The sequence below is a fragment of the Dromiciops gliroides genome, chromosome 4 (genome assembly GCF_019393635.1).
Source record: "Dromiciops gliroides isolate mDroGli1 chromosome 4, mDroGli1.pri, whole genome shotgun sequence".
Taxonomy (NCBI): domain Eukaryota; kingdom Metazoa; phylum Chordata; class Mammalia; order Microbiotheria; family Microbiotheriidae; genus Dromiciops; species Dromiciops gliroides.
Genome location: NC_057864.1, coordinates 241560252 through 241571764, shown reverse-complemented (window position 1 = coordinate 241571764; position 11513 = coordinate 241560252). Strand labels below are relative to the sequence as shown.

The window sequence follows — 11513 nt, the reverse complement described above, 5'->3', positions numbered from 1 at the left end:
AATGTACCTACATCCTTTCTATCATGAGAGTTTCTGACATAAACAAGGATTTCTAGGAATCTACATCTTCATATTCTAATCAGCTCAGAATCATCAACCTTTTTTTGGGGGGGGGTATTTTTGTACCTCAGTTTTAGTAACTAAGCTTCTTTTTTGGTGATCAAACCTACCTCCACTTTTGTATCAAAATTTCAAATACTGTATTTCAATTACCATTTTTCTTTCTTTGGCTTTGTACCCTTTTGCCAGATCTGAAGAGCTGAGATTACTTGCCTGAGCTAATCATTTACATAACTGGAATATTTGTCCTATAATTAAATGGAAATGTCAACAACCAACTCCCCCCCAAATGTTCTACAAAATTATTGTTGCCTTAAATCTTCAAATATTCTTAATCCGAAGGGGGGGGGGCGGTGTTTATTTCTATATTTGCCAAGGAAGGAAGAGGGACAAACTGAAGAGGATCAGAGGTAAGAAGACCATAGAAGACAGAAAAGACATTGAGAAAAGTTTTGAGGAACCCAGGGGTAATTCTCACTTTCAAGTTCAGAGCACAAGAGCTGTGTGCGGAAGGTAACTGAAGGATGTTAGGTGTTGTCATTGGACACCAGAGAATGGTGACTGATTCTAATGCTGGGGATTCCCTGAGAATCTCTTTCGGTTTTCTTTCTACAACCTGTCTTTATTCTGATCATCTACGCATATTTTTCTGTTTTCATTTGTCGTTGGGTAGCAAAACTTCTCTGCAGCCAATCAGAGTTAAGGTTCTGTTTTTATATAAAGCCGATGTGAGTTAGTCACAATGTTTTGTGATTCACGACCATGGAAATGTATGTGCTGCCTCTACTTTTGTTAAGTGTCCTGGTTCTTAGAGAGACTTGGGCTGGTAAGTGTAGCGGAAGGTTAAACATCTGCCTGGAGACAATGTCTAGGGGACTGGGACGGGTTTGCTCCTCACCTCGGCTTTGCTGCAAATTTTGAGAACAGGGTGGACTGGGGCAGGGGGTTCCCTGATACACTCGGGGACCCAAGGTCCATCCTGAGCCTTGGCCAAGGTCTCCGATATTCCCGACTCAGGCTCTCACTCTCTGAAGTATTTCTACACCGCCATGTCTCGACCCGGGCTAGGAGAACCAAGGTTCATCGCCGTAACCTACGTGGACGATCAGCTGGTCTTGAGCTTCGACAGCGACAGCAACAGCCAGAGCATGGAGCCCAGGACGCAGTGGATCCAGCGGGAGACCCCCGACTACTGGGAACGAGAGACGCGGATTTCCAGGGAAGCCACCCAGCGTTACCGAATGTGCTTGCAGAAAGTACCCACATACTACAACCACAGTGAGGGAGGTAAGTGACAAGAAGGGACCGCGGGTTACAAGTCCAGTAGGTACTGGGACCGCTTACATACGAGATGTGTGCGTGGTAGGTGGGAGGTGGGAGGGGGTGTGGCCTCAGCTAGAGAGGAGCAATATTTCTGATCCTGTGGAAACGGTCTTTGGAGCCGAGGTGCTGTGTAATCTTGGTGCAACGCCGCCCTCTGGGCCGGGCTGAATCTTCTGGGGGTCCCAGGGGTTCACACATACCAGAGGCTGTCAGGCTGCGAGGTGTTCTCCAACGGGAGCTTCAGCCGCGGCTACGTGCAATATGCCTACGATGGACAGGACTACCTAGCTCTAGATACCGAGACCCTGCGCTGGATCGCGGGGGATGTAGGAGCCCTGAACAATAAACGCAAGTGGGAAGCGGATCAAAGCATTGCGGAATATTGGAAGGTCTATATGGAGGAGGAGTGCGTGTACTGGCTTCAGAGACACCTGGAGAACGGAAAGGAGACGCTACTTCGGACAGGTACCTTCCTACCTTTCCGCCCAGCGCACCACCTCTCTAACTGGCCCATTCCGCTTCCTCACCCTACGGCCATGGCTCCAGCCTCTGTGCTGCGAACCGAAGTGGGGCTCAGCTTCCCTTTGCTTGAATGAGGGAGCCTCTAGCCCTTCTCTGCCTCCCCTGTAACCGCAGTCTTAGGCTCCGATCTCACAGTCGCCCCCTTGACGTAAGGTCCGGGTCAGAATCTGTCCAAGCCTGGACTGTGAGCCCTAGCCCTGTGTTCAGTCCATCCTTGTGTACCTGGAGGAGGATCAGACTTTCAGCCAACCGGCAAAAGGCGACCCGCAGCATGCCTCTGATCTCGGCCCCACAGACCCACCCTCCGTACGAGTGACCCGACACACAACTTCTGACGGGGAGGTGACATTGCGGTGCCGGGCCCAGGGCTTTTACCCTGCGAAGATCTCACTGACTTGGCTAAGGGATGGAGAAGAACAGCTCCAGGACACAGAGCTCATTGAGACCAGACCTGCTGGAGATGGAACCTTCCAGAAGTGGGCAGCTGTGAGGATGCTCTCTGGAAATGAACAGAAATATACCTGCCGAGTGCAGCACGAGGGACTACCTGAGCCGCTCTTCCTGAAATGGGGTAAGCACAGTGAGGTGGAGATGGGGAGTTCTCTGTCCCTTCCCACTCCCAGTGACAGAAGGATTTGGACCTATTCTTGAGAGGGACAGTGAGACTGTGGAGGGAGACAGACCTGCGTCTAAAGAGGGGGCAAGGTCTCTCACTTTGTGTTTTCTATTTAGAGCCACAGCCCTCCATAGGGCTATCTGCAGGGGTCATCACTGCTCTCCTTCTCCTCATTGCAGTCATTGCTGGAGTTGTGATCTGGAGGAAAAATAGTTCAGGTAAAGAAGGGTGAAAGGGCCTCAGGAGGCAGCAGGCATGATAGGGATTCTGGCTTGTCCCACCCTGGCTTCTATCTGTCCCACCCAACAAGTCTCCTATTCTTCATAATAAAGACTGAGGATAAGAACCCCTGGGATTGTAGATGAACAAACTTATAAAGGAACACCATTTTTACAGATGGTCCATTTGGAGTACAATAGGGTCAGTGAGCAGGGTACTTCAGACTCAGAACAAAAATAGATCTAGAAATTTACATCAAAAGAATTGAATGCCTGCCCAATGGTGACCAGGACTAAAATCTTTCTTCTCTTCCTGTTGGATCCTGGTTCTGCAATAGTTAGAGTCAAAGTTATATGAATTTGTCCTAGGTAAATGGCAGACCAATTGAATTTCAAGGATACTTGCTTTTCCTGCACTTTCCCACTGTATTGTTGTTGTTGTTATTTACTTCTAGATGGAAAAAGAGGGAGCTATACTGCAACTACAAGTAAGTAAAGGGTCCACATGGGGATAGATGAGAGGGGCTGGTTCATGTAAACCTTGGGACATGGGAAATGGGAATCCAGAGACTCTCCTCTCTGTTCACCTCTCCCTATCCTTTACCATACTCTTGTTCTTTTTTTTTTTTTTTAACCGGGGCAATGGGGGTTAAGTGACTTGCCCAGGGTCACACAGGTAGTAAGTGTCAAGTATCTGAGGCTGGATTTGAACTCAGGTACTCCTGAATCCAGGGCCGGTGCTTTATCCACTGCACCACCTAGCTGCCCCCCATGCTCTTGTTCTGAGCAATATATTCCTTATTAGGTAATCTCTCTCCTCTTTCTCCAGGTAGTGATAGTGCCCAGGGATCAGATGTCTCTCTTACAGCAAAAGGTGAGCCTCTGGTGGTTCTAGAGTTGGAGAGGGGCTGGTGTAAAGGTGGCAAATGCAATGAAGATGAGTGTGTCAGTGGTTGGTGTTAAGGGAGTCCCTGATTTTGGGAGGGGTGATGAGATAGGCTGTTCAAAGTAATGAGGTGCTTGATGGTAGGGTTGACTTTTTTCATGTCTTTCTTTAATCTGTTTCCTTTTTCAGAATAAGGAACCTACCATGTTTGGGACAGAGGGAAAAAAAAGAATAGAGGAATCTATTTCTCCATTTCCTTTGTCTGCCCCACTGTTTCCCAGATTTCTGCTTCCCTTCTAATTTTGGATACATTGCTTCTGTTTGTACAAAACCTTTTTAATTTAATGTAATCAAAATAACCCAATTTGAATTTCATAATATTCTCTATATCTTGTTTGGTCATAAATTCTCCTATCCATAGATCTGAGAGGTTAGCTATTCTTTTATGCCTTAATTTACCTTTTGGTATTACCCTTTATGTTTAAATCATGTACCTATTTTGACCTTATTTTGGTATATGGTGCAAGATGTTGGTCTATGCCTAGTTTCTGCCATACTATCTCCCAGTTTTCCCAGCAGTTTTTGTAAAATAGTGAGTTATAATCCCAGAAGCTGGAGTCTTTGGGTTTATCAAACAGTAGATTACTGTAGTCATTTACTGCTGTGTCTCCTGTGCTTAACCTATTCCATTAATCCATGACACTATTTCTTAGCCAGTACCAAATAGTTCTGATGACTGCCACTTTATAGCGTAGCTTCAGATTTGGTATGGCTAGCCCATCTCCTTGTGCATTTTTCTTCATTAGTTTCCTTGTTATTATTGACCTTTTATTCTTCCAGATGACTTTTGTTATTTTTTCTAGCTCTATGAAATAATTTTTAGGTAATCTGATTGGGACAGCACTGAATAAGTAAATTAATTTAGGTAGAATTGTCATTTTTATTATATTAGCTCAGCCCATCCATGAGCAATCAATATTGTCCCAATTATTTAGATCTGGTTTTATTTGTATGAAAAGTTTTGTAATCGTGTTCATAGAGTTCCTGAGTTTGTCTTGGTAGGTAGACTCCCAAGTTTGGAGGGTTTTTTTTGTTTCTTTTTTTTTTTTTTTTCATGGGCAATGTAGGTTAAGTGTCCCTCATGACAAATATTGAATGGCATATTGTTTTTGCCACAAAGGCATAAGGAAATCTCTTTAAGACTTTATCCCAAAGAGATGATAAAGAGTTTAATGTGGTAAGCAAGAGTGAATAGGTGAATCAACACCCCACTTCCTCCCAACCCTAAGGGAGCTGTCTTAACCCATGGCTAACCCATCTGGCCCATGGCTAGAGAAATGACTCTGGGATACTGGAACTGAAGTAGGGAAAGGAGCTCAGAGATGGTAGACCTCTTGTTTTCTCTCCCAAATTTCTCACACACTTGGGCCTAGAGTCTTAAACTTTTTTTTAGATCATTAAGGTAGAGGAAAGGTCTGATTGTGGGGGACTTCTCCCCACAGATATCCCATACTTCCTTTGATCCACAGTTTGAAGATGAGAAATCATTCTTCAGAATCTCTGATGAATAATTCTCCTCAACTGGAACAGCTAAACCCTGGTTGCTAAACTCTCCAATACCCAGAGTACAAGTGTCCACATACCCATCCTTCATCTGTCACTACTTCTCCTGGGACTAAGTATTATCGAGGATGTCCCGGGAACTCCACTACCCACCCACCCAACACACCCATAGGACCATGTATGGATGCTGAGGCTCTTCATTGTAAAAAGCTTATGCATTACCATGCAGTAATAGGCCTAGGGTATAGGGGTATGAGGTGAGAAATAAAGGGCCTGGGCCACTGACTATTAATCTGACTTATAAGAGTAAGTGCAATACTACTTCTCTCCTCTTCCTACTTGATTTCCCACTGGCTTACAAATTGAAGGGTGGTAAGTATTTTGTTTTCAAATAGTCTTACTATCTCTGATAAGTTACCTCATAGTCTATGCTCCAAATAACTAAGCCTACTGTAGAGCTGTTCCATAATACATCTCTTCTTTGCCTTCATCCTCCTTTTTCTCCCTCCATCTGAGGTATGTAAATTGGTTATTGATAAAAAAAAACATTGGAAAAAAGGTTTTTTAACAATTCTCCAGAGAACTGTAGAACATTCTGAAGAACAATTGTAACAATTCTGTAGGGAAGTTGCTGTGATGAGAGCAATCTGAAAATCTCCAAAGTCACTACACTTAATCTTCTTGCCAAGCAGAAATGGCAGTTAAGAGCAACATTGGTTTAATCTATGAATTAATCTGTGTAATCTCCTAGAGAAGGCTAGTGGATGGTTATTAGTACTATTGCCACACAAAACAGGAACAATGGAATGAAAAACAAGTCCGAAGATATGTTGTTTATCAGAATTAAAGAGGTAGGAGAAACCAAGGACAATGCCTCATGCATAGTAGCTACTCAAATATTTGGTTTTATTTCATCATTTCTCTCCCATGCAGTCTGTTCTGTTAGTCTGAGTATGTGATGTAACTGACATTTTCCAGGAATTCCTAAGCCTTCCTCTGCCTTCTTTTGCCCATGTTTAAGAATTCAGGGATTTGACTTTCTAGAGAACAAAGAGGCTTTCCTGGTGCAGTGTGTTCCTTGGGGAAGGAAGATAATTGTGGATCTTGTACAATGGCCTTCTTAAAGCCTTTACACAAATTCTGCTTTACATTTGCAAGATGCCTTACATATCTCATCTCACATCATCCTAGACTCTATCCCCTGTACACACGTTTTTACTGTGACTTCCTTAGTGCAAGTTGATTGGGGGAAGAGATTGCTTGTTTTTTTTTGTTTTGTTTTGTTTTGTTTTAGTGAGGCAATTGGGGTTAAGTGACTTGCCCAGGGTCACACAGCTAGTAAGTGTTAAGTGTCTGAGGCCGGATTTGAACTCAGGTACTCCAGACTCCAGGGCCGGTGCTCTATCCACTGTGCCACCTAGCTGCCCCCAAGAGATTGCTTGTTAAGCAGCCTTTGGAGTATGTTTAACTTCTAAAGCAGAATGGTATTATGAATCCTGGGCAAACTGTGTAGGACACGTGTGGAAAAGAGAAGCTTATTAGAATGTTAAATGGCTCATCCTGATCATAGCTTCCTTAAGTTTTGTTTTGTACCAATTCTTTTCTCCAACTCAGTGCTAAACTTTGAAAAGTTGTATATACTCCAGCCTTAGCCCTCTCCACTATCCACTCTCTCCTTAACCCTCTGAGTTTTATTAACTCTTCTTTATGTTCTTGACATGGTAAGTATCTGCTGGGGTGTCACTCCATTGCCAGAGAAAGATGTTGTCTTTAGTGCATAGCCCAGAGCCTGTGACTTATGTTTGTGGGCAGCCCATTATACAAGTATAAAGGAAAAACTCTCTTCTTTCATTTTAAGTCACACTGTGTCAGACACAATTCATTACTATAATTCAGGTATGTCTGCTTTGAGAAAAGTTCAAATGCCAGAATTCTCCTTCCTAATCAGAATATTATCTGACTCAAGCAGTTTTCATTTATAGTTTATAGTGACTATGAAGAAAATACAAAATGCCACAACAAAGTAAAACAAAAGCAAGCAGTTTAAATTGAAGGGTTTTTAGCTTTTTTAGAAATATCTTCCAGAAACTAATTTTCCTCTTTAACTATACCCCTTTCAATTTGGTCAAATGTGAATAAAATGTAGCAAGTATTGCTCTGGATTCACTATTCTGGAGTCAGACTCTTACAACTGCTGATCAGGGTCCTAGTGATATCCCTAGCAGACTGGGGTGTGTCTTCTTGAATGCCATTAACTCAAACTTTTCTCCATTCAGGGTGTCCTCCCACTAGTTACCAGTGACTAGGGACCTTGTTCTACTTAAGCAGTGAGCATCAATTAGCTTTTTACAAATAAATAGTTAATTGGAAGACATAATAAGGACAAAAGTACAAATAATTTCTCCCCAACACCTTGAGAGCTCGCTCTTTCCTGAAACCTCCTCATTCTGTGGGGAGAGTGGACTCAGACTTAACATAAGTTTCTATATAACTTTTGTCCCACCAAATTTACATGTAAATGCAGCATTGATCCAGATAAGTCTTTGTTTCAGTTCCTGCAGTTCTGATTCCCAAATGTTTCTCTTCCCTCCTTAGGGAATCAATACTGAGCTAGTAGCAAAACCTGACATGGGCTCCCAGACCCCCAGATTCCTGAACAGCTTGCTCTCCTGACCTTTGGAAACTTATAAGGTCATAACATCCAACATCTTTCACTGAAAATGTTAAAGAAAAATCAACAAGCCTGATAAAGAACTAAGGCCAGTATTCATAAGGTCACATCAGCTTCAGAGGGAAAGAAGCCCAAAGTCTCTCCATTTCCATCCTTGTCTCTCACTGAATGCCACCAGTGAAGGAAAAAACCAAGGGTAGAGTTCTAACCTTGAGAAAGGGTCAAGGCCAAAGAAGGTCTTTTGAAAATATCCCCCATTCCAGTTCTGCAAGCGGAGCCAATCAAAATGGCTACTATTTAGTACATTATTAGCAGACTGGGACCAATTACAGAATGTCTATAGATGCTTCAATGTCTCTCCAAAGCACTACCATTATATGTCAGCATGACTATTCTAGAAGTAGCCTCCTCAGCCTCTTCCATATGGGGAATATCAACACTGAAAATAAATTATCAAAGAACCACTGAAGTTATTCACCAACTGTTAACTATGAAAAATAAAATACCACAGAGCTTAGAGAGGTTATGGAGAGAAAGCCTTCTTTATTCTGTTGGAGGAGAGAAACTAGACATGTGTGTTGGGGTCTCCTCTAGTACTGAGGAGACCCATAGCAGTTTAGCTAAACCTTGATACATATAGTTGTGGCTAGATGAAGAACCAAACAGTGAGGTGTAGCTACAGTATTGAGGCACAATAGCAACAATGAAGCAAAAAGTCTGTTCACAGCAGGGTTTCATGACTGGTTGTTGTCCAAGCTCAGGTTCTCTCAGTTCTGTGATTTCGCTGCAGAGAGTTCATCCAGAGTGTGGGTGCAAAGGATTGTTGTTGTGCCAGCTCAGGGCACAGCTTGCTTGCTGGGCATTAGCTTTGGAAAACAAGGTGCTTCCCAATATTAAGAAAAAAGAAGAGCAAAAGGAGGAGTGGTCTTGGGGTGGGGACCCTGACAGGAAGTATGTCAACCAAGCATGCTGATGTAATATGCACAGACTGGTGGGCACTGTGCTCATTGGCCAGGCCTCTGCCACAAAAGAAAAATTTATCTTATTTGAATTAATCATAAGAAGTCCCTATTCTTGACTTGGTCACCATAGCCAAAACACAAACAAATTCTAATTATTTTAGTTTCAGGGAATCAAGATACCTTTATGTTCCTTCCCAATTAAGTCCCCTATTCAAGAAAGACTAAATCCTTGATTTAAGAGAAACTAAGAACTTTGGATATAAATACTTCTACAAGGCTATTTTATAATATAACAGACCCAGATAAAGAACTAAGGCCAGTATTCATAAGGTCACATCAGCTTCAGAGGGAAAGAAGCCCAAACAAGCCCTATTTGCTTCCAAAAAAGTTAGTGAATTTTCTTTCTTAAACTGACCCTGCTTCTCTAATTTCCTCAATTTCTTAACCAATCACTTATAATTAATTTAGCACCTACTATGTGCCAAGCACTGTGACAGATGCTTCTAAACAAAGATTAAAAAAACAACAGTCCCTGTCCTCACAGACTTTACACTCTACCAGGGAAGAAAACATGTTCCTATATTTAAGAATATACAAACTAAAGATGAAAGTAATTTGGGCAGAAAAGCACTAGCAACTGAGCAATTAGAAAAGACTTCATGTAGGATGTATCAGTTCTTGAATGAGCAAGGAGTGTTTCTGTATAGGATCTAACACTGATAAGTATACCAAGGTCTGGGATCAGGGGGGCAGAGCCAAGATGGAGGAGGAAAGGCAGTAACTTCTCAGAGCTCCCCACATGATCACTCTGAAAACCTCTAAGTAATTCCAAAAGACAATTCCTGGAGCTGCAGAACCCACAAAAGAACAGGGTGAAATCATTTTCCAGCCAAAGATGGCTTAGAAGGTCGGCAGGAAAGGTCTGTTGTACCAGGGTGGGAGGGGAGCATAGCCCTGCAGCCACAATGACACAGATCCAGCCACAGGCAGGCCACACCAGAGAAAGAGACCTCTGGAGCCTCTGAATTGGATGCAGTGGTGGCTTCTTCTGGAATTCAGCTCATGGTCTGGTGAAAGTGTTAGCCAGAGGGAGATTACAAGGGTCTCTGCTGGTGCTGAGGCAGAACTTGGTTGTTTTGCCAGTGCTGGGAACCAGGAAGTAGTCTTGAGTGGCAGTGACTCAGATGGGGAAGGGGCAGAGATTCTCCTGTGTGGAAATTTATTTTGATTTGGGGACCCTACTTTTGGGCTGAGATTGGAAAGCCTTAGGCCCTCAGGTTTTTCTTTTCCGTGTAAGGGGCTGGTGCCCCTCCCCCTCCACTTCAGCTGAGCCAAAAAGGCTCATGGGCTGAGACACCAGGTCAGACAGCTGGGGCGGAAAAGCCCCAACTCCCTCCTCCCTGAGAGGATCTATCTGAGAGATCCTGGGCTCATCCAGGCCAGCCTCTGGCATAGTCTGTGCAGAGGTACCTGGGTGCACAGCAGGGGGCACGTGCCCCTGGAGCCCTGAGTGTGATATTCACGGGACACTGGAGCATCCCCCCCAGCCTCAGCCCTAGTGTGGCTGGCACATTAGCTTGGTATATGTGGGGGCACAGGGAGCCCGAGATTTGAGGTGTGAGAAGGAACATATATAAAGGGAGAATGCCAAAGGACTAGGAGGAAGGGAGAGGCTGGAAAATGAAGATTAAGGGACGGACAGAAAGGGGGTCAGAGGACAAGGAGGCAGCAGAGAGCACAGAAGTGGTCAGCACAGGGTACAGGTTGGAGAAAGCAAAGATTAAGAGAACAGGGATGCTGGAGTACAAGGAGAATGCTAGAAGAAAGTCCGTTGGTATGCAGGAGGAGGCTAAAAAAGTTCCAGGCACAGCAGGTGGAAAGAGACTCTCCAGAACGCAGTCAGGTTGTACATTTTATTTCCCTGTATTCTTAATTTTAAATTGTATCTCATTGGTGGGGCAATGAGGGTTAAGTGACTTGCCCAGGGTCACACAGCTAGTAAGTGTCAAGTGTCTGAGCCTGGATTTGAACTCAGGTCCTCCTGAATCCAGGGCCAGTGCTTTATCCACTGTGCCACCTAGCTGCCCCTGTTTGCCATTTTTCACCAGTAATAACAAGAGTCCATTTTTTTTTAAATTAACATTTAAAAAATTTTAAGTTTCAAATTCTATCCCTCCCTCTTCCCTTCCTCCCCTCCCCCCTCCATGAAGCAGTAAACAATTAGATATAGGTTATACATGTACAATTATGTAAAACATTTCCATATTTGTGATTTTGTATAAGAAGACTCAAAAGATAAAAATGAAAGTGAAAAATAGCATACTTCAGTCTGAGTTCAATCAATATCAGTTTTCTCTGGAGGGAGATAGTATGATTCATTAGTCTTTTGGGATTATCTTGGATCATTGTATTGCTTATGGAATTATTTGGAGTTTTTTGGAGTGATCCATTGTATTGCTAAGAATAGCTAAATCATTTATAATTCTTCATAGAATGATATTGCTAATACTGTGTATAACATTTGTCTTTTATTCTGGTTCTGTTCATTTCATTCAAATGCATCTGCAAAACTAGGTATTCAAGAAGTCTCAGACTGAGAATCTCTCCAGGGATTCCCTGCCAATATAAATGACATCCCACAGTGTCATTGTGCTTGACCTTTCTCTTTAGATTCTCTCTCTGGGCTGGGATT

General features: G+C 43.3%; 1 protein-coding gene across 1 annotated transcript; it reads left to right on the top strand.

The window, feature by feature from the left end:
* The first annotated feature begins 822 nt into the window (after positions 1-822).
* LOC122754006 (patr class I histocompatibility antigen, A-2 alpha chain-like) lies at positions 823-3941 on the top strand. Its single transcript, XM_044001950.1, has 8 exons — positions 823-886; positions 1078-1347; positions 1570-1848; positions 2201-2476; positions 2638-2739; positions 3195-3227; positions 3569-3613; positions 3815-3941. The coding sequence occupies exons 1-8, from the start codon at positions 823-825 to the stop codon at positions 3817-3819; spliced, it is 1074 nt and encodes a 357-aa protein (XP_043857885.1). The 3' UTR covers positions 3820-3941.
* Positions 3942-11513: the final 7572 nt, after the last annotated feature.

Coding starts and splice junctions, on each gene's coding strand:
- LOC122754006 (XM_044001950.1), top strand. CDS start 823: ATGGAAATGTATGTGCTGCCTCTACTTTTGTTAAGTGTCCTGGTTCTT. Junction 887..1,077: donor TCTTAGAGAGACTTGGGCTG/GTAAGTGTAGCG, acceptor TTCCCGACTCAG/GCTCTCACTCTCTGAAGTAT. Junction 3,228..3,568: donor GAGCTATACTGCAACTACAA/GTAAGTAAAGGG, acceptor CTCTTTCTCCAG/GTAGTGATAGTGCCCAGGGA.